The sequence below is a fragment of the Phodopus roborovskii genome, unplaced genomic scaffold (genome assembly GCF_943737965.1).
Source record: "Phodopus roborovskii unplaced genomic scaffold, PHOROB, whole genome shotgun sequence".
Lineage (NCBI taxonomy): Eukaryota > Metazoa > Chordata > Mammalia > Rodentia > Cricetidae > Phodopus > Phodopus roborovskii.
In genome coordinates, this window is record NW_026126448.1 from 2,549,761 (window position 1) to 2,570,587 (window position 20,827).

The following is a 20,827-nucleotide window of genomic DNA, read 5'->3' on the forward strand; positions in this document are numbered from 1 at the left end:
CTCCCCAAAAAAAATTTTTTTTTTTTTTTGGAGACAGCCTGAAAATGATTTGTTGTTGAACAGTGAGCAATTCAGTGGGTGAATTTTATAATAATTTAAATATATATCTGACTCTGTTTTGTTTATCTTCAAGGCCATGTTTTTGGTATATTGTGCACTGGAGAAAGAACCTGTGCCAATGTCCTTGCCTCCAGCCTTGGTGCCACCTTCTAAGAGAAAAACGGTCAGTATATCAGGCTCCATGTGGTTGATCCCCTCTTCAGCAGCCAAGGAATCTTACCTCTCCTTACCACCTGTAGGCATTTTACCTACCAAAGCACCATTAAGACAGGTAGAAATTTATCAGTGTTAAAGGATTTTGCTTTAACAAAGTGCATGAATGTGATTGATAAAGATAGAAGGAGCAGTCAAAGCTGCTGCACTCCCTCTAGAGTTGAACCTACATAATGTGATATCGCAGAGGAGGCAGATGTTCCTTAGGTCCTGTGAATGTTTAATTGGCTTTGCCTCCATCTATCAGAAACCAAAGATGGAGATAGAAGATACTGTGTGCTAACATGCATGCTTTCCCTGTCATATAATCATTTTTAATCCGTAGTTAACTCCTTATTCTTCAGATCACATTACTAATTCTGATCGATTCTTACTTCCTCTGAATATCTCTTATCAGGTTATGTAATGCCAACTATAATGACAGCCTGAACAAGTTCAGCTCTGGGCAAAATTTTGCATGAAACTATAGAAAATGAAGCTTGGGGGTTATCTAGATCATTTGTTTTACAGGTTTTTTCCAGATACTGGTGTTAGTATGGGAATTTATAGGCCAGAGCTTAATTGTGTTTGAGTTTACTGGTTTCTTAAGAGAAAAATGTTAAATTGGCACCTGTAAATGTAGTCCTAACTGACTTGTAATTTTGTTGCATCTTTATACTGTTTGGTTGTGGTGTGTGGGAATCTGTGCACTGACATTTGGGTAGATTTGCTCAGATTGGAGACAGGTACTTCTATGGTTGAAAGAATATCATTTCAAAGTTGGCTTCATTTTGACAGAAACTTTTCTCCCCTCTTCAGTGGGTTGTATCCCCTGCAGAAAAGGCTAAATATGATGAAATCTTCCTAAAAACTGATAAGGATATGGATGGATATGTATCTGGGCTGGAGGTCCGTGAAACCTTCCTGAAAACAGGTTTACCTTCTGCTTTACTAGCCCACATTTGGTAAGACTTTAATAGGCTTTTTAAAAAAGTATGTGTATATGTAGTTCTGTAACAACTCTTGTTTTTATACATTCCCATTTTTTTTTTACTAGTTTTTGTGAAAAGGTGTAGCAAGAATTCTAATTTCTTCATAATAAAAAGCCAGAGTCAGATATAAGGGTAAATGCTGAAAAGTCAGAGAAGTAAAGGAGCAGCCATAAAAGAGACAGACCTCTTACCTCTACTTAACTCCTCAAACCAAAGGGGTGATCCTGTCCCTTTGAATCCTCAGCCTGAATGCAATGAGCTTCTGTTTCCTCCAGTTTATATTCCTTTCTCTGCCCAGCCAGAGACTCCTGTCTCCACCTCCCTAGTGCTGGGATTAAAGGCATGAGCCACCACTGCCTGCCTGGCTGTTTCTCTTTTAGACTAGATCAGTCCCTTAGCCCAGGGTGGCCTTGAACTCAGAGATTCACCTGCCTCTGTCTCCTGAGTGCTAGGATTAAAGGCGTGAACCACCACTGCCTGGTGTCTATGACTAAGCTTTATTTGTTAGATCACAAACAAAATATCACCACAAACGGGTTAGTATTTGTTTCATTTTTTTTGTAGAGGAAATTCAAATCTGAAGAATTATTGTGTACAATGAACAAAATTCAAAAGTGGGGTTTTAAAAAAGTGAAACATTTCATTTGTTTATATTAATTAAAAATTCTTAGAATGTTCTTAAGAGAATCCAGATATCTGAAATTTAAACTGTTTAATAAGTAGTGCCTTTTGGGGGCTAGAGATATAACATAGGAGAGGGCCTGGGTTTGATCCCTGTATTAGGTAAGTTGGGTATGGTGGCACACACCTCCAATCCCAGTACCCACGGAAGTGCATATCGATGAGGTCCTACACAGCTACATAATGACTTTAAGGCCAGCCTGGAATGAATGAGACCATGTCTCAAAAAATTCTTTTTCATTTTTCTTTAGAGCTGAATAGTATTCCATTTTATGTATATATAGATTTTTGTTAGTTATTTATGGGTCCTTGCCTGTAGCTTATACATGTATACCTGCAAACAAATATATATATTCAGGAATAGTAAATGTCACATGTAGTAGGAGAACAGGAAAGGGTGATGAGGAAGGATGGAGTACAGGTAAAGCATGCATGAGTCATGAAAGAGGGTATAAAACTTGTATTTCTGTCATAGATCTTTAAAATTTTGTGCATAAACATGTAAGAAAAATTCCATAGCTTCAGAATAACTGTATGTATTCATTGAATTGAATACTTTCATTGACGTGTATAAACTTTTGATATAGGCAGTTGCTTGTTTGAATGGCTACATTAGTTTAACTGGATGGAATTTTGTTTGCAAGGTTTGAATAAGATAGTGTTTTTATTTAAATTAAAAAAAAAAAAGTGTACCTGTCCAATCCTGTAAGAGGTAGGTGCATTATACCTTTGAATGACAATTGTTTGTTGGTAATACAATTCATATTACATATGATATAGCAAATGAAATTTCTTTGTCCTATGCCTGCTACCACCCTGGCTTACTATGTCAGATGTTATCTTGTGGTTTTTAAGAAGCAACAAACCCAGGAAGTTGCAAAGAAAAACTTAGAGGGGAGCAAAGCATAGTGGGTCTGTCTTAAAAAAGAGGTGATTTTTCAGACTGGGAAAGATTACACTTGCATAGCTGAATCTGCAACCTTTGATGCCTAGGTTAAGAACACATGACAAAGGTAACTGTCACAAATGGGTTTGGTGCTGTGCCCAGGCTTTAATCATATGTTGCCTTTCTCATGGTACCTCACAAAAAGAGTATCTTTCCTTATAGATGAAACTAAGGCTGAGACCTTAAATTTTTTTTTCCAGGTTATAAGAAGAAAAAAAGACAAATAGAATGAAACATGTGTTCTCTCCCTTCAATTGACAGGTTACTGTGTTTTCTGGTGCTCTTAAATTTATTATTTGGCAGCCAGGCAGTGGTGGCACATGCTTTTAATCCCAGTAGAGGGATTAAAAGAGGCAGAAACAGGAGGATCTCTGTGAGTTCCAGGCCAGCCTGGTCTACAGGGCAAGCTCCAGGACAGGCTCCAAAGCTACAGAGAAACCCTAACCATGTTACCCTCTTTTACCACCTTTCTACTCTCTGAAGCTCTTCTTTACATTACATCTCTTTTTAACTTTTTATTTGTTTTCTAATAACCTCCTGAGCTTAATTAGGGTTGCTAGCATGTCCATCATCAAGCTTACTAGTAACTGCTTCATTGAAGAAAAATAACTTCCTTTCTCTGACAGCCGTTAACTACCTCAGCAAGAGTGGGGCCTTGTGTGTTCCTCTCCTACCCATGCTGCAGTGCTGATGGGCTCAGCCTTAGACAAGTAACTACAGCTGCTGTGTTGTGTCCAGAAGACAGCATTCCACAGCACCCCTCCATCTTCCTGCTTAGATGGTCTTTGTACTTTCTACTTTCTCTTCTGTGATGTTTCTCTGACCTTGGGAATTCTCCTCCTCCTCGATCCGCCCCCCCCCCTTCCTTCCTCCTTCTTCCTTCTTCCTCCTTTCTTTAACAGGGTTTCTCTGTAGCTGTAGCTATCCTGGAACTCACTCTGTAGACCAGGCTGGCCTCAAACTCAGAGATCTGCCTGCCTCTGCCTTCTGATTGCTGGGACTGAAGGCATACATTACCACTTACTGACTTCTTTTTAGCATTAATGTGGTACACGTCTGTAGCATTTATGTGAGTTTTAAATAGGCTGTATGACCTGTCTTTTTATTATTATTATTTAAATTTGAAAGAAGTTTGTTTTACATGTCAATTCCAGTTCCTCCACCCTCCCTTCCTCCCCTGTCCCCCCACCAATCCCCATTCCATCCCCTTTTTGCTTCTCAGGGAGGGTGAGGCCTTCCATGGGGATCTTCAAAGTCTGTCATATCATTTGGAGCAGGGCCTAGGCCCTCCTCCATGTGTCTAGGCTGAGAGACTATCCCTTTATGTGGAATGGGCTCCTAAAGTCCATTTGTACACTAGGTATAAATACTGATCCACTACCAGAGGCCCCATAGACTGCCCAGCCCTACCAACTAACACCATATTAAGGGGTTTTGGGTCGGTCCTATGCTTATTTCCCAGCTATCAGCCTGGAGTCCTTGAGCTCCTCCTTGTTCAGATGACCCATCTTTTTCAATTCAGCTGATGATTTTTAAAAAGTTAAAACGATATTTTTCTCATGGATTTGGGGAGTTATAATGGTAGCATTTATGTACTATTCATTTTTGTTTATTTGTATAGGGCACTGTGTGACACAAAGAACTGTGGGAAGCTTTCAAAAGACCAGTTTGCCTTGGCTTTTCACTTAATCAATCAAAAGTTAATAAAGGGCATTGATCCTCCTCATATTCTCACTCCTGAGATGATTCCACCATCAGACAGATCTAGTTTACAAAAGGTAAGATAACCTCAAAGAGGACCTGCATGCCTGTGTCCAGTCACCAAGGTGGAGGGGCAAAGCACTCTCTGTTTTTGGTTTAGTGTTTATCTGTGAGCATGCTCACATCCCTTCTACAGCATCCTTGAACTGCAACTTGTCAACCCCACAATTCATTACTCATATGACAGCTGTACTTTATTAAATTGAAGGGATTTTTTTTTTTTTGAAACAGGTCTCATATAGCCCACCCTGATGTTGAAACCTCTGTGTAACTGAGAATTACTTTGAACTTCTGTTCCTTCCCAAATGCTAGGATTATAAGCATGCACCAAAAATGGAAAAGAAAAAAAAAAGAAGAAAAAGAAATGTTAGCTATGAGTTAATTTTGTTATATCTCACTCTTACAGAAAGCAGTAAAAATTTGGAAACAAAATCTAGGAGATAGTGATTGCTTGGTATCAATTTTACATCAAAATAACCTTCAAGAAAAACTATATGCTGAGGAACATCTGTATGTGTTCTTTGCCATAGGATATATACTTCATTCTTAGGTATACAGTTGAACTTCATATCTAAACATCCAGAAGTTAGTTGGGTTTCTGGTCAGCAGTGGGAATTTTTAAAACATCTCTATTTTAACCATGTTGTCTTTGAATTTTTTCTTCCTTATCTAGAAACCCTTTTTCATATAGCACATTTACAATATCCTGGTTTATAATAGTCCTTTCAAAAGACTTACATATGGTGGGTTTAGTTACTTTTTTCAAATTAAATAACCAGGTATTGTTTGAACCTATAGTCTTAACTCCTGGATAGGCTATAATTAAAGAATTATTGGATCCAGAAGTTCAAGGCTATCCTGGGCAGTGCAAGGAGACCTCAGCTCAAAAACAAAATAAAAACAAACAAACAAAATTCAAACAAAACATCCCACACAAACTTTTTATCTTTAAATCCCTTTCACCTGTAATATAAATATTGCTGTAGTGATTTTTAGGGCTATAAATAATAGGAGCTGTCAAATGTATGTTATTAAGAACCTTCTTTCAAGTACCAATAGAATGTTTTGATTTTCATTAATTTTGTAGCATAGTTAAAAATTCCATTTTAACCTAACAAAAGTGAAAAATGGACTTTTCCCCCCTCAAGTAAACTAAATAAAATTTACATCTTCCGGTCCTGAGAATTAGATATAAGAATGAGTTTTTGTGCTTTGTGAGGTTTTCTTATTTTTGACTCTTTGATGTATGACATGTTTCTTAGTTTGTAGAGGCTGAAAGTGATGCTACACAGAAAGATGAAGGGTACTGATTTATACTTAAACGCTTTCTGCTCTGTTCTGTATCTCAGCTGTGTAGCACTGTTGACTTCACTTATGTAGAGTTTTTCCTTCTGCATTCTTAATTTGTAATGACAGAAACTCACCAACTCTTAATTTCCAAGAGAACAGAAATTACTGAATCAATTTTGTCTCCTCCTGAAATCTGTATGCCAGAGACACTTTAGGTTGTGTCTGTTGACACCTCAGAAGTCCATTCACTGGAGCATACTAAGGCATACTTAACTCTTGGTGTCAGATTCATTGAAATATTTTATAATTGTTGGTCTCGGTATAATTGTTGCCTTATCTATTATCCAGAAAACATTAAAATTTGTACTTACTTTCAAATAATCTCTTTTTTCCTTATAATCTGATTTTTTTTTTTTAAAGGTACTGCTTTTTTTGTTTGTTTGTTTTGGTAGTTTCAACTAACCATTTTTGAATGTGGCTTTCCTCCTTTCTGTGTCTTCTAGTTTGGACTGTTTGTTCCATTCTGCAGCACTCTGCTTTCGCCTTTCTTGTACTGTCAGTTTCTTAACTCTCCTCTCTCAAGGTTAGAGCTTTACTTTATGCTGTCTTTGTTGTGTTTTAGCATTACAGTTTTTTAGTTACATGATATATTTTGAAATTAGAGTGGTGTTCATGCATAAAAGTTAATAAACAGTGAAACAGTAGATCAGCATGCTTTTGTCATGTGTCACGATATTTGTATACACCGTGGCTTACCTTCCCTGGACTCCTTAAGCCACTTAAAATCACTAAGGTGAGGCTTTTAGAAAATTCACAAAACAATGAGAGAATTTGTAAGGGTGCCTGCAGGGCTGGAGAGATGGCTCAGCAGTTTGGAGCACTGACTGCTCTGCCAAAGGATCCAGGTTTGGATTGTGACTTTACATTGTGACTTACATTGTGACTTTACAGCTGTCTGCAACTCTGTTTCTATGGAGTGCTTCTACTGCTGATACCCTCTTCTTGCTTCCACCAGCACTATATGTCCATGGTGCACTTACATACATATGACAAAACATACACATACAAATTAAACAAAAATGGAGTGTGTGGAAGATGCCTTAGCAGCTAAGATCCCTGGCTGCTCTTCTGGAAGACTTGTGTTTGATTCCTAGCTCACAGGCATTGCAGCTTACAACTGTCTGTAACTCCAGTTTCATGGGATCCAAACCCCCTTATGTCACCCACAGGCATCAAGCTTTCATTTAGTGCATACACATAACACCCATACACATAAGAAATAATTAAAAATTAAGTAAAAGAATAAAGTAATTTTTAAAGAAGGACATGCTACATTTCTGTGTATCCTTCATATGCTATACAGAATTTTAGTTGAACTTTTCCATATTTGCTTGCATGCCATTTTAGTCATAAAGCTATTACCTTCTAACTTGTTTGAGGTTAAATTAATTTGTTTAACTTTATCTTCTTGCCTGTTGGTATTTTAGTAGCAAAGACTGTCAAATGTGATTCACTTTTTAAAGTTGGAGTGACAGAATAGGTGTGAAAGCCATGTGTTTTCTGGTATACTTGCACCTCTGATAGAATACTTCTCAGTAGCATTTAAGTGGTAGAAGTTACTCGGTGATGAAAGTGAGATCAAATTCTATTTTTTTATTTTCTTTTTTACCTGCCTGACTCATCCTAACCCAAAGGTCAAGCTTAACTAAAGTGAAAACTTAGTGAATACCTATCTCATGCTAAAATCTTCTTTAAAATTCTTAATTTAATATAGCATCAGTAACAGTCTGTATATCAGTGGGGTGTAGTAAAACAGTTAAGTATTTTTGAGAATCATTATGGCAATGTACACTAGTAGCCTCAGTACTCCAGAGGCTGAGGCAGGAGGTTTACAATAAGTTTAAGGCTAGCCTAGGCTACATAGTGAGCTCAAGAGTAGCCTGAGCTCTATAGGGAAGCACTGTCTCAATGCCTTCCAAAAGAAGTATATTTGATGTAAACTTGTAATTAATATAAAATTTGAAGTATAACTAATTGAATCTATATAGATGAGTTTTAACACTGATAGAACAACTCAATACTAGCAGGCAGTGTGGATTTTTTTTTTTTTAAAGAAGGAATTAATTTGTCAAATTTTATCAACCTGTTTACCAGATTTACTTTTAGAAGCACAGTGCTTTCTAAGCTATTTTGACATGTTATGAAATAACAGTTATATTTAATCAGAAGACTTTTGATCAAATTAATAGCTGGGTTCAGCTTTGGGCAGTCAGTCACTTGGTCTCTTTCCTCATCTCTAAATTTAGTTAGTATTTACCTCCCAGTGACCCACTTTTCAGATTACTTTTGAGAACTGCTTAACAGTGCACAGTAAATTTTAGTGATTGTGTAAGGGTAAGGAAATGGAACTTTGAGATCTCTTCTGCTATGTGAGTTGGTGACACATTAAATTCACAACATTAGTAGAACATAAAACTAATGTTGTGAATTTAATATATCTTAGGTCACACATGATGATTCTGTTGTTAACCTCATTGTAATATTGTGTATAAATCAGGGTTTTAAAGGAGCAGTTTTCCTCTTGTTCTGACATTAGAAAGCTAAACAGGATATCAGTGAGAGTTCAAAACATAAAATTACTTCATTTAATCTAGGTAGGCAAGGCAGACATTTCTTCTTCTTTTTTTTTTTTTTTTTTTTTTTTTTTTTTTTTTTTTGTTTTGGTGAAGAGGATAAAGTTAACAAAATAACAGGATCTAGATTAAACATAGATTTTGCATGTATATAAATACCATTTGGTAACCAATTCTGATATTCTTATTAAAAGAAAACTATGTGTTGGATATACTGGTGCCCTTATGTAATCCCAGTACTGTAGAGGCAAGTGGATCAGGAATTTAAGGTCACCGTTGTTTCCATAACAAGTTTAAGAGCATCTTGGGTAAATGAAACCCTGTTTCAAAAACCAAAAATGGGCTTAACAGTTAAGTCTGTGTTGTTGCAGAGAGGCTCCCCAGACACACAGAATTAAGTCTCTTAAAACAACAACAAATAGAACCAGGCAGTGGTGGTGCATGCCTTTAATCCCAGCACTGAGGAGGCAGAGACAGGGATCTCTGTGAGTTTGAGGCCAGCCTGGTCTACAGAGTAAATTCCAGGATAGGCTCCAAAGCAATACAGAGAAACCCTGTTTCAAAAAAAACAAAAACAAAAACAACAAAACAAACAAACAAAGAAACAGAACACTAATACACACCAAAAAATAAGAAAGATTTCATATATACAGAGTTACATATGTGGTGATAGTATTTATTATAGAATGTATTTGACTGGTTGGTTAGTTGGTTTTAGGTTAGGGCAGATGATAAAAGCATTTAACAAAAGTTAATATTTGTTGAATTGAATAAAATGAACCACCATTATAATTCTGAGGGTTAACAAAATCTGTGTACTTATTCTGTGTCAGATGATATGAATGGAAATAAATCATCATCTCTTTTCCTGATAATTCATTTTTAATCTAGCATGTGCTTTATTTACTACAGAATTCTGGATAAAGTAGAATCACGTGGGCTCTGAAGTGTGTATTATATTATTGAATAATATCTTTCTGGGGGATGTAAGGGAACTGTCTTAGTATACAAGTGTATGTATAATTATAATTAATGTATATATCGTTATGTGAAGTATTTTATTAAATGAGTTAGAATGCTATATGCTAATATATGTAGTAAATGTGCTAATAATGTAGTAAAGTGGGACCTGTTTAGCTTTAGCATTTTGAGTGCTTAACATTTATAATAGTAATTTGTAACTGTGAATTTTCTGTTTGTAGACCATCACAGGATCAAGTCCTGTTGCAGATTTCTCTGCTATTAAGGAACTAGATACCCTTAACAATGAAATAGTTGACCTGCAGAGGTATGTAAAATAAAAATATAGCTGACTTTATAGGCACACATATAAATTTTATGTACATTATATGTGTATTACATAAATATATCCTAATTTCTAATGCATAGTTTAATAAATGCTACTTTACTAAATTAAATACCACATTTGTGCTTAAATGGAATCAGAATGCTTTTTTAAAAATAAAATATAAGGCAGGTGATTGAGGAAGATACTCACTGTGGACCTCTGGCCTTTACACCCACACATATATGCATGTACCCACAAATACACACACACACACACACACACACACACACACACACACACACACACACACACCCTACCTATACCTTTTTACTACTTTGGTTCAAAATAGAAGTGAACAACATTTGGTTACTATGTCTATAATGATGCTTAGATTTGGTTTTCACAAGGCCCGCTTTATTAAACATTCTTGCTTGCTTGTGTGTGTTAACACTTAAACAGCTAAATAGGGAAATACTTGTCTCTGTGCCTCTCAAGCTGATGTAGGCAGATATGTTCTTCAGTGTTCTATACTTGCTTTCTTGATTTGAACAGTTGTTTCATGCATAAAATGCCTTTATAATTATTTTAATAGAAATTAAAGCACCATAGCTAAAATACTGTTTACTTTCGTTGCCATTTCTAATATTTGTTCCATTTGAGCAGTTAAGCTTTTACCAATAACCAGTAACTAATGCCTAAAATTTTTTTACTGTCCTATGAAAGCTAAAGAGTTCTAAAACCTTGTTTTAGGTTTTAGTCACATTTTATCAGTGTGTGATACATTTGTATATGAAATGACATTTGTCAAAATATTTTAAGTGAGACCTGTAATATAGGCAGACTTTGATTGCCACCTTACCATGTCATGTAAGACTCATCTGCCTATATATGAAAGCTATACTTGTTAAAGTTCAATTTTTTAAAGTTTGCCTTAGATCATCATTTAGGATATTTCATTATATACCTAGCCTTTCATTTTGTGAATAAATATTTCTCTGCAAAAGTTTTTACTCTTAAGATTTTGTCTTTGATTCTTTATAATATATTAGAATGAATGTATATAACTATGAAACAGGAAAGAATTCAGTCTAGTTGCTTTCTGACAAGATTTCACATTTATTTTTGTTTGTGTTTTTTTAACGTTTATGTATTTGTGTGTGCACACATGTATGTGAATGTGCTGTGGTACATAAGGAAAGGCCACAGAACAATTTTCCAGATTCAGTTGTCTCCTCCTACCAGATGGGTCCTGAGGTTGTCAGGCTTGGTGGCAAGTTCCTTATCCATTGTGCCTTCTCACTGGCCCTTTCATTGATTTAGAGATGATGGTGATTAATTCCAAAGACTTCTAGTTGACATAGGATATATTAGCTCCCTGTGCTTAGTTGAGTCCCCCCCCCCCCATTTTCTTTTTTGATTGTGGTATGAAGGGCTCTTCTTCCTTCATGGTGTTCCCCTACAGAGCACAGAGGCATATACCTCTAATTCCAACACTCAGAAGGCAGAGGCAAGCAGAGCTCTGTGTCCAAAGTCTGCCTGGTCTCCAGAGAGAGAATTAGGACATCTAGGGCTACATAGAAAGACCCTGTCCATCTCAAAAACAAAACAAAAAACCAACAACAAAAGACCCATAGCATTTCCACTATCATCCTGACCATTCTTCTTAGACACTTCCCACAGAATATTGTTTCCTATGACACTGTAAAACTTTCTAACAGCAGAGATTGTATTTGCTCTTTTCTATCTTCAGTACTAAACAGAGTGCTGTAACCAACCTCTCACTTCCGCTTTATTGTTGTACAAGTCACTTTTCTTCTCACTGTGAGGAAATACATGACAGAAGCAACTGAAGGGGGCAAAGATTTATATTGGCTTACAGTTTCAGAGGGTTCAGTCTATCATAGCAAAGCAAGCTGGATGGTGGGAGTGGAACCTGTTAGAGAGCTTCTCAGACAGTTGCCAGACCAGAAAGCAGAGGCTACACTGGCAGTGGGTCTGGGCTATAGCTTTCAAAAGCCCACTCCTAGTGACCTAACTTCTCAAACCACACCAGACTTCCTACAACCTCCCAAATAGCAATGTCAACTAAAGACCACTAACGTAACAGCTTGTGAGGACATTCCTATTCATATTATTTTAATCCCTTTCCTCTAAACCACATGATGATGCAGGTGGGCTTGTTGCCTCTCGCCTTAGCCTGCTGCCTCTTTTATTATTCATTATCTCTGATTTTACTGTTCTCTTTGGCCTGAGCATACTTTTAACACTGTGCATCTATTTGTGCTTTATGGCTCAAGTTAAATATCTCTTGTTAAGCTGTTCTTAAAATCTTTAGCATGCTAGTTGCTCTTTTTTAACTTGGTGCAACTTGATCCATATTTATTACGTTTTTTAAATTTTTTTAAGTCTCTCTATGTCATCCTAATTGATCTAGAGCTCACTGTGTAGACCTGCCAGGCTTCAAACTCACAGATTTCCACCTGCCTCTGCCTCCTGAGTGCTGGTGTTATAGGTGTATACCATCATGCCCAGCTAGTTCTTAAAAGTTGTTCATGGATCCTTTAAGAATTCTTACTCTTAAAGTAAAATGCCTCAGAGAAGTTCTGGGGCTTTTGTTTTGGAGCATTTTGTTTTTGTTGTTTGCTTTTTTAAGATTCATTTTTAATCATGTGGATCAGGTGCCTGTGGTGGCCAGAGGTGTCATGTCACTTATGATTCCCTCGCCAGTAGTATCACGGAGTAAGCTGTCCAGACAAAGATGGACTGTTAGTATAAAATACATTAATTCCAATTATCAGAAAGGAATGTAAAACATCTCAATAATATTTTTAGATTTATTCTCTTAACTTTTCGAGAAGGAAAAAAAGCTCATTAAGACAGCTCACCTCTGTCTGGAGCGATGATGCAGTCAGTGGTTGAGAGCATTTGGTGGTACAGAGTTTCTGGGCTGAGTTCACAGCAGCCACATCAGGTGGCTCTCATTGACTTGCAGCCCCAGTTCCAGGTGTGGGAAACCTTTTCTGGCCTCTGTAGGCACCTGCATGCATATAGTGCACATGAATACTTCCCACACCCCCATGCCCCACATATCACATGGAATAAAAAATCTATTAAAAATGAAATTAGCCAGCCGAGAACTAAGAGAATTAATTGACCATATATATCATGCATTCCTAAATGTTTATAGCATTTGTCATAATATTTTGTAATTAATGTTTATTTTTCCAACAGATTATAAATAGGGGCCCAACTTTAATTTCAGAGAAATTAAAAACCTAAAATAAAAATCAGTGTCTATTCTCAAACTTGTAAGTTTTTAATTGACTCAGAATAAAAAGATACCTTTTAGATTCATTTGAATGAAAAGCTAAAATTTGTCATCAGCTGTGTATAGTTATTACTCTATCTCTAGATTTCTAACAGTTTCCAAAATAAGCAAGTCAGGCTGTTGAATTGCCCTCCCAGCAATTGTCATCAGCTGTTGAGTAATAAAAGCCTCTGCTTCCTCTCCTCCCTCTAAGCCAAAAAGGAAAGAAGAGTCGTCTTGTTAAATCCTGTCATTCACAGCTCAGAAACCAAGTGTGGTTTGGTCTGAACATCCAGGGCTCAGCATTTCCTGTGTTCTGCAACTCTGCATGCCAAGTGCTGAAGCTCACTTACGATTGTCTCTGATGCTCCGTTTCAGCTTTCTGTGCCACATGACTTCTTCCAGATATGTCTGTCTAGAAATTCTCACATTTTCTTTCTTTTTCTTTTACATTAACTTTTAGTCATTAGTCATTAATGCATATAACATAAAATTTATCATTTTAACCATTTTGCATATTGTCTTTTGTTTTAATGCTGTAGCCAGCTCTTGAGGCACTTTAAAAATGTTTGCTAAGTTGGGCATAGTGGTGCACACCTCTTTATCTCAGCATTTGGGAAGCAGAGACAGGTGCATCTCTGTGAGTTTGAGGCCAGCCTGGTCTATAGAGTTGACTTCCAGGACAGGCTTCAAAGCTCCACAGAGAAACCCTGTCTTGAAAAACAAACAAATGGACAAACACAACCAACAAAAAAGATTAAATGGCCGGGCTGTGATGGTGCACACCTTTCCCAGCTCTTGTGAGGCAGGCAGATCTCTTTGAGTTTGAGACCAATCTGGTCTACAAGAGCTAGTTCCAGGAAAGGCTCCAAAGCTACACAGGGAAACCCTGTCTTGAAAAACCAAAAAAAAAATTTAAACAATGAAAGCATAAAAAACTGTATGCTTGTTAGTAGAACACAATCTATAAAAGTATCTGTAACTTCAACGAACTAAAAGGAGCACAGTTTTATATGTGACTAAAATAGGTTATACATCAATTCCAACTAAGTTCAGAGTTAGGGCTGTAATTTAGTTGGTAGGCTTCATGTAGCATGTATGAGGCCCTAGGTTTAGTCAACCCAGTACACAATATAACTGACACTCATACCTGTATTCCCAGCACTCAGGAGATAGAGGCAGAGGTTCAGAAATTCAAGACCATCCTCACAATAGCAAATTTGAGGGTGTGGGAATGGGGAGCTAAGTGGAGATGGTCAGGATGATCATGGATACCTGTAGATGTGCATCCTGTTATACTTTGCCAACATGCTGGGTGTGCTACTCTTCTTGCTTGTGGTTCTTTATCACTATGTGAAATCAACTACCCCAAGGAGCAGAGCTAAAAGAGACGCTTTCTCCATCCCCAGAGTTTCAGGACTTTGTCTAAGGTAATATAGAGGTGGAAGGGGGCCTTCATCTTGGACTTAATGTCTCCTACACATCACAGCAACTCCACCTAGATTTTTATAATGTTTATTTCCCCAAAGTCTTTCTTAAGTCTATAGAACAAGAAGCTGATACTGAATAGGGCCTACTATAGGGCCATCAAAATTGTAATAGTGCCATTTCTTGTGTTTCTCATCTGGAAACCTTTACATTGTCATATGCCTTTGAGTTTATTGCCTATTATACTTTCATTTGAAGGACTCTTGTTAGCATTTCTTATAGAACAGCCCTACTAGTTTTTGTTTTATTTGGGAATTGTTGAAGGTCAGTTTTGTCAGGTACAGGATTTTTGTTGTTACTGCTTATTTTAAAGACAAATCTAAGTTAGTAGCTCTTCCTGGCCTGGGACTCGCTTGGAATACATGGAGATCTTTTGCTACTGCCTCCCAAGTGCTGGGGTTACAAGTATGTGTCCACCATGCCTAGTAGGTACAGAATTGTTCATTGACGGTTTTTCTTTTCAGCAGTTTAAATGTCTGTCTCTCTCACTCCCTCCTTCCGTCTCTCCCGTCCCTTAGTGGGGATGACACCTGCCTCACTTAGAAGTTCTAAGCGCTGTACAACTGAGTTCCAACTCCATCCCTTAGATGGCTTTTATAATCTTGCTTTGTGACCATAAATCCATTTTACAGGTTTAAAAAATATTCTATCAACATTGCTTAAGTACAACTAATATGTAGGCTCAAACCGTATATCTTCTGTCATGTGTATTTTGCCATCCTAACTCAAGATATTGATGATATTAGTATTCACACATGAAGAATAGACTTGGCCTCTGTCAGAAAGACAGTTTCATAGCAGGCTGGATTAGAATCCGGGTGTCTTGGGATTTGTTTTTCTTACTCTAAAATTCAGGCACCTCACTGAATAGTATTTAATGAAAGTTAGCATGCCTCCTTTGCTTATAATAGATATTATTAGTTAAATTTCTTAGTGTTAACATTTTTAAATTTAAATTGCACTTAAGGAGTTTTACAAGAAATACCAACACTGAAAAACTACAGTTATGTGAGTTGTTACAATCCTTCTAGTTTCTATTGATTTTTAGTCTTTTGGAAATGATGGATGCAATGTTCAGAAAAATGTCAATAAATATGTATCTGGGAAGAATGTGGAAAGTGATTTAATCCTGTCCCTGATACTTTTGGCATCGGATCAAAGTTAAGACAGATGGTTTCCTCTATCCTCCCTATAAATTTAGCCGGGAAAAATAGAAGTAAATTATGGACTGAGGTTTTCCTAACCCAACTTGACTGCTCTTACATTTGACCACTTCATGTTAACTTTCTGCAGTTACCCACTATGGACGTCTAAAAGCCTAGCTTGAGCCTTACTTTCCTTGATGGGTCTGATGTGAAGGTACACAGATCAAAACTGTCAGCCTTTCAAATGCCAGTTCTATCCCTTCCTGTCTGTGGCATTGGTACTTTGGATCTCAGGACATGCAAGTATGTGGGAGTGAATAGGACAGAGAGATAGTCTAAATAAAGGATGATTAGGATAATTTCTTTCCCCTTTTCTAGAAAGTACTTCTTTATTATCCATATAGTATTGGAGGCTGCTTGGGAAGCTGAAATATATCACTTTTAATTGTGATATATTGAATAGTTTAAAAAATATGTTAAGAGGAATGTTTTTAGGGCTGAGGAAATGCTTTTCAGGCAATATGGGGCATATACACTTGTCAAGAAAGTGTATATGGGGACATTGTGAATGCTGGGTAGGTATAGTGGTCTGCCTGTAATCTCAATATGGGAAGCAGAGACTGACTATCCCCTGAGCAAGCTGCTAGCTGGACTAGCCAAATCTGCAAGTTCTAGGTGCAAGTGAGAGACTGTGTCTCAATATACATAAGGTGGAGAGTAATCAGGGAAGACACACCTACATCTTGCTAATATAGGAACACACACACACACACACACACACAACACACACATAAAATTTGGGGGGAGTGGTACTTTGTTTTTCCAGACAGGTTTCTCTGGCTGGCCTCGAACTCAGAGATCCACCTGCCTCTGCCTCCCAAGTGCTGGGATTAAAGGTGTGCACCACCACCACCTGACATCACATACAATATTTTAAATGTTTTGTATTAGTTGTTCATATATTACTATTAGAAAAGAAAGGAAGAATGTGAAAAATAGAGCCAATCAATTTTCAAGTACCTAAATGTAGTAAATGTTTTTAAAACAAGAGTGTAGTTATGGGTTAAGAGCTATTTCAAGACAATAAAATAACAATTTAGTGTTTCTGATATTAGAGTCTAAATTAATTTTCATGTATTGTCTGGCTAGGGCTATGTTATGGTACTTAGTTTTGACCATAATTAAGAAATTATTAAAGGGACCAGAATTTTACTTTGATAAACATGATTTAGAAGTTAAATTCTATTGATCTCTGAGCTAAGAGATAATTTCTGTTTGTTTATTTTTTCTTTTTTGTTTTTCAAAACAGGGTTTCTCTGTGTAGCTTTGGAGCCTGTCCTGTAACTCATTCTATACACTAGGCTGGACTCGAACTCAGAGATCCTCCTGTCTCTGCCTCCCGAGTACTGGGGTTAAAGGCATGCACCACCACCGCCCAGCTAAGAAATGATTTCTGAAGATTCCCATATTTTATTTTGGAGACTGGTCTTCATAAGTTTAGAGATATTTCTATCGTTCCCCTTCCCCAAATACCTTAAATGATAAGCAGCAGTTTGTATTCTTCAGTCATCCTCCATTTTACTCAAACACACATGCTTGCTGCTAAAAGCCCCAAATCTATGTGAGCTCTCTTCCTTTTTCACCAAGTGGGCTTCCTTTGCTCTGACACTCTCCTGTCTCACTACGTTAAGTCAGCTCTTCTTACAACTCTGTTTTCCTTGTGCACATTTTATCTTCTGAACAGGCACTGTGAGAAACAGTAGTTAACAGCAGCGCAGAGAGGGTTGAGCAGACACTGTCAGTAACAAGAGTTAAAAGAGCAGCAGAAGGAATTTAAATGATGCACATCCGCATTCGAGTCTGCAGTGGCAATCTCCTATACTATATAATGTTTTCTATTTCTGTTGTGTGCTGTCCGACATGGAGCTGAAGTGTAACTGACCTTGTGTGGAATGGCTCTGAGGATTTGGGGGGGAGGGAGCTGGGGTGGGGGTGCTAGATTTTCATGTGACTTATCGCTGACATACTGCAGCAAGACTGAAAACACTCGCCTGCTCATATGAGGAGGGGAAATTTTTTCCAAGATTGAGCTAGCAGAATTTGTGCTGTACTTTCAGATTTTTCTCCCTTGTGATTTTCTATTCTCCCTTGTGATTTTTCAATTTCAACTAATTTGATAAGGGTTGGAGGTGGGGAGTGGCCTCTGCATAGTGAATACATGAGGAATGACAGGAAGATTGCAATAATGATTGGAATGGTAAGAGACTGTTTAAAATCTCCAGGACATCTTGACCCACATTGCCACCCATCTCCTGAACGGTTAGTGAGCTCTTTGCCCATCTCAGGTATTTAAAAGTAACAGTGTATATAAATAGCTTTATTCAAGTGCCTTTTTCTTCCACACAAATATTAAGATCATTGTACCTACATATCAAAAACAGCTGATTTGTTGCTGCTTTTCAGAGTCTCACTTCAACAAGATGAGACATACAAATAAGGCATGTAGTTTCTTCCTTACATATTTGGTCTAATGTCCTCACTTTTCCTTTATGATAGAGCTAAATGAAATTCGAGCTTACATTTAGGTTGTTAGATACTGAGTTATGTTAGCTATTTGAAACATGGTAATGGCCTGGTAAGGTGAAACTCTGCCGTACTAGACTAGAGGGCTTCTTAAATGCTGTCTTCCCTTCTCCATATTGCCTTCTCCCCACCCCCATGTATTGCTGAAGAATTCTGTGGCATTTTACCTCTCATTTTGTAGAAAATAAGAGCAGTACATGTGAGTGGTTTTAGTAAACATGGGAAGTTAAGCTTGTTATAAGAAAAGAAATAGCTTTATTTTGTAATTTAAATCTTAAGTTTTTTGAAATACATTTGTATGAATCCGGCTCTGTTTAGAAAAACAAAACAAAACAGGAATTTGGAGTGATGTTTCAAAGGAGAGCCTTATGTGTTTGAATTGAGGGGAAGACACAATGCTCACTCTTGTGGACTGTTTTTAAACATAATGTACATGATCTTGTATTCTGACAAATTTGAGTCTCATAGGTAGTCCCAAAAGATCTTTTTGGAGTAAATGTGGTATTTCATACAGCATACTACCAGTATATTAATAATCTTTTACATTTTTCTATGTTGTTGCATTCTAAAATTGATGCACACTAGTGATTTAAGGGAAATTAACACAGGCTCTCTTTCTTAATATTGTTCTGTTTCTATCAGCCATTCTTATTTAATAGGACAGTGATAGTTAAGGGTTAAGCATACAGAGCTGATGCAACTCCTCCTTTTTTTCACCAGCAGTTTTCATTGGACGGTATCACCATAGCAACAGTGAGATCAGTGAAACCTGAGCGTTCCATTGATTACTTTCTGTTCCTTCCTTTTTTAATCTATCCTTTTCACCACATTTTAGTGAGGAAGCAAAAAAAAATTTTTTTTTACAAATAGATCTTACATTGATTTCATTTCCATAAATAATTTAAAGAGGGTAGAAAATTCTGCCCTTTATTTAAAAATTGAATGTTTCAACATGTATTTAAAAAGCGATTCAGGCTTAGGAGGATGGATAGCCATACCAGCTGTAGCTGATGTTCTCAGATACTCTTGCATTGTTTGCTGGTCTTCTAGGGAAAAGAACAATGTGGAACAGGACCTTAAAGAGAAGGAAGACACAGTTAAGCAGAGGACAAGTGAGGTTCAGGTAAGTGACCTATACTGTTCCATTTCTGATGTAGGAATATTCATTGTAAATGAATTTTCTATTTGATGGGCATATTAGATCTGGGAAGTATCTAATATTTGTGTAACATAAATGTCTCTTTTTTAAAATGATGATTGTTGTTCTGAGTGCTGGCCTTTAAAGATGATACTGCAATGAGAAAGCGTGTTTTTAAACACATATTTATAGACTTGAAAATATTTTAATGATACTTACCTGCATATTATTCATTAAAGATAAACTTTGAATGATTTGATATAAATAATAGTACACCAATAAAATTAAATTGGATCATCATCAAAAAATAAATTGCTTTTTCATGCATGTAAGGTTTTTGTCAGCTAGGAGACCTACTGTTTTCAAAGACCGTTTCTCATGTCATTGGTAGGGTAGGAAATGATAGAGAGCAATTTAAAATAACATCTTATGAACTGCTGTGTAGCCAAAATACCTGAAACTTTGTATAGGGAGATTTAATTCATTTTTGCTGTGTTTTATTTTATATATATTTTATGACTAGAGGAGATAATAAAACCTGTGTCTATTTGACAAATGTGACAGTGTTTTAAACATTAAAAACAGTATTGAGCAGTGTTTCATGTGGCCATGTTTGTGGGATGCGTTTCCTGAGTGCTGTACAGGAGGTTGGATGTGTGGGCACTATAGCAGCTGCCGGCAGGAGCTCATGGATGAACATTTCCTAATGTGTTACTTATGTGTTAGATTTTTGTACTTGTACTGATGGTTTTAAATAGGTAGAAACTGGGGTTTGTTAGATCCATTATTTTGTCTTGATAGAGGAGAACCATGTTAGGGTGGGGAAGATGATTCACTAAAGGACTGAGGATGCCAGAGGCTTATGGTTGGTAGTTGACTCTGATTGGATGACTGCATTACTTAGATTTTTTTGGAATTTTCCTAAAAGTGGTGTGGAAGTCAAGAGATTTTTGGTTTTTCGAGGCAGGGTTTCTCTGCAGCTTTGGACCCTGTCCTGGAACTTGCTCTATAGACCAGGCTTGCTTCGAACTCATATAGATCCACCTGCATATGCCTTTTGAATGCTGGGATTCAAGGTGTGTGCTACCACTGCCCAGCTGAAAGTCAAGAGATTGATTACCAACATTTCTCTTTCTGCTATTGATACTGGGTATGGGCTGGTAAACTGCTTGAGCTTCATTGTTTTGTCTAATTTCAAGGTTCTTGAAAAAAATGTAAAACTAAACTTAATTTTAGTAGTTATTGCTAGACACAATTTGGGAATAGAGGATACAATCTACACAAGTTTTTTTTTTTTTTTTTTGGTTTGTTTTCTAATCTCAA

At 36.9% G+C, this 20,827-nt stretch overlaps 1 protein-coding gene across 3 annotated transcripts in view; it reads left to right on the forward strand.

The window, feature by feature from the left end:
• The window catches only part of Eps15 (epidermal growth factor receptor pathway substrate 15), a 92,509-nt gene that overhangs the window by 41,333 nt on the left and 30,349 nt on the right, over positions 1-20,827 (forward strand). For 2 of the 3 annotated variants that reach the window (XM_051188444.1, XM_051188446.1), the window contains exons 9-13: positions 134-331; positions 1,072-1,217; positions 4,493-4,649; positions 9,758-9,843; positions 19,417-19,489. In XM_051188444.1, the coding sequence (XP_051044401.1) occupies positions 134-331; positions 1,072-1,217; positions 4,493-4,649; positions 9,758-9,843; positions 19,417-19,489 (660 nt within the window). The remainder of the gene's footprint in view (positions 1-133; positions 332-1,071; positions 1,218-4,492; positions 4,650-9,757; positions 9,844-19,416; positions 19,490-20,827) is intronic. The other variant, XM_051188445.1, reaches the window with a different exon arrangement.